Source organism: Gekko japonicus, unplaced genomic scaffold (genome assembly GCF_001447785.1).
Source record: "Gekko japonicus isolate JY-2015 unplaced genomic scaffold, Gekko_japonicus_V1.1 scaffold20375, whole genome shotgun sequence".
NCBI classification, from domain to species: domain Eukaryota; kingdom Metazoa; phylum Chordata; class Lepidosauria; order Squamata; family Gekkonidae; genus Gekko; species Gekko japonicus.
In genome coordinates, this window is record NW_015201148.1 from 1 (window position 1) to 1,712 (window position 1,712).

The 1,712-nt window shown below is 44.6% G+C and overlaps 1 protein-coding gene across 1 annotated transcript; it reads left to right on the forward strand.

Annotated features, from left to right (window-relative positions):
- Positions 1–1,181: 1,181 nt before the first annotated feature.
- RBP7 (retinol binding protein 7) lies at positions 1,182–1,607 on the forward strand. The gene has a single exon (XM_015428519.1). The coding sequence runs from the start codon at positions 1,182–1,184 to the stop codon at positions 1,605–1,607; it is 426 nt and encodes a 141-aa protein (XP_015284005.1).
- The last annotated feature ends 105 nt before the right edge of the window (positions 1,608–1,712 follow it).

A 1,712-nucleotide genomic window follows, 5' to 3' on the forward strand; every position in this document is an offset into this window, starting at 1 on the left:
TCACTTAACTGCATGGGACCAGTCTGTTGACTTATCTTTGGTGACTACCATGTAAATATATTTAGAATATGTATCCTAGGCAGACAAAGCTAGGGTGTATGAGTTGTATGTGTGTAAAGAGCTGTCAAATCACAGCCAACTTATGGTGATCCTGTAGGGTTTTAAAGGCTAGAGACATTCAGAGGTGGTTTGCCATTGCCTGCCTCTGTGTAGCAACCCTGGACTTCCTTCACAGTCCCTCAGCCAAGCACTAACAAGGGCCTACCCTGCTTAGCTTCCAAGATCTGCCATGATTGGACTAGTCTGGGCCATCCAGGTCAGGGTTTGTAAGAGTTACCTAACCAGTAGGACAATATCTTTTTCTTGTAAGAGTTACCTTCCTAAAATTTAATTAAATGTTAATTTAGAAAGTGATACTGACAGTATTAGTATGGCTGACCATGGTTTGAATGAGGAAGCATTCTGACTATTGAAAGTTAAATAGTTCTGAATTTCTTTATTTACCTCACCTATATTTATATACCAATAAGACATATTAAATGTGTGCTTGCCTTTTCAGACATAACATTTGTGGGTATCCAACCACTCACACTGGGGGTGTTCAAGTCGACTGTTTTTTTCACTGCACCCAGTCTGAAATAGGCACTGTGCATATATTCTGCATCCATACACAGTTCAGTACATCGAAGCAGAAAAATGCACAGATGAAGTGGGGCAAACATGGAAGATCACAGTCATGATGAGGAGGCATAGTGAGTTGTTGATGCCCTTTTCGTGAACTATCACACGCTACAGTTGCTGATTCTGGTTTGGGGGGTGCAGCCTGGGGAGGACAGGGTTTGGGGAAACCTCATTGGGTGTAATGCCACAGAGTCCACCCTCCAAGCCAGTTTCTGTAGTCTTAGGGTTGCCAGCCCTGGGTTGGGAAATACCTGGAGACATTAGGGGTAGATCTGGGAGAGACTGGGGTTTGGGGAGGGGAGGGTCCTCAGCATGCCATAGAGTTCACGCTTCAAAGCAACCATTTTCTCCAGGTGAGCTGATCTCTGTCAGCTGTAGTCTGGAGATCAATTGTAATTTCAAGAGATCTCCAGGCCCACCTGAGAGTTGGTAACCCTACCATGCACACAGGCTGAGACCCGGTGTATATATATGGGCTCAACTGTTGTCTTCTCCCTCCGATGTGCTGCCTGTTTGCCATCGTGCCTGTGGATTTTAGTGGCACCTGGAACTTTGTTTCTAGCGATAATTTTGAAGGCTATATGTGGGGCTTAGGTATTTATTTTGCAATGCGAAAGATAGCGAAATTGCTGAAGCCCAAGAAGGTTATTGAACAAGATGGGGACTCCTCCTCTATCCACACGACAAGCACTTTCCAGAACTACTTTGTCCAGTTCAAAATTGGGGAGGAGTTTGAGGAAGACAACAAAGGCCTTGACAACTGGAGATGGAAAAGTGTAGTTACCTGGGACGGTGACAAGCTGGTTTGTGTCCAGAAGGGAGAGAAGAAAAACAGAGGCTGGAGTCATTGGATTGAAGGAGATGGACTCTATTTGGAACTTCGGTGTGAAGACCAAGTAAGCCGGCAGGTTTTCAAGAAAGAATGAAGCATATCCCAGAGGCCACAACATGGCAGGCAACTATACAACTCTGTAGAAGAGTTAATGAATAGGCTTCGAATTCAGATGGCAGCTTTACAAGTCAAATGTTTT

Coding starts and splice junctions, on each gene's coding strand:
- RBP7 (XM_015428519.1), top strand. CDS start 1,182: ATGTGCTGCCTGTTTGCCATCGTGCCTGTGGATTTTAGTGGCACCTGG.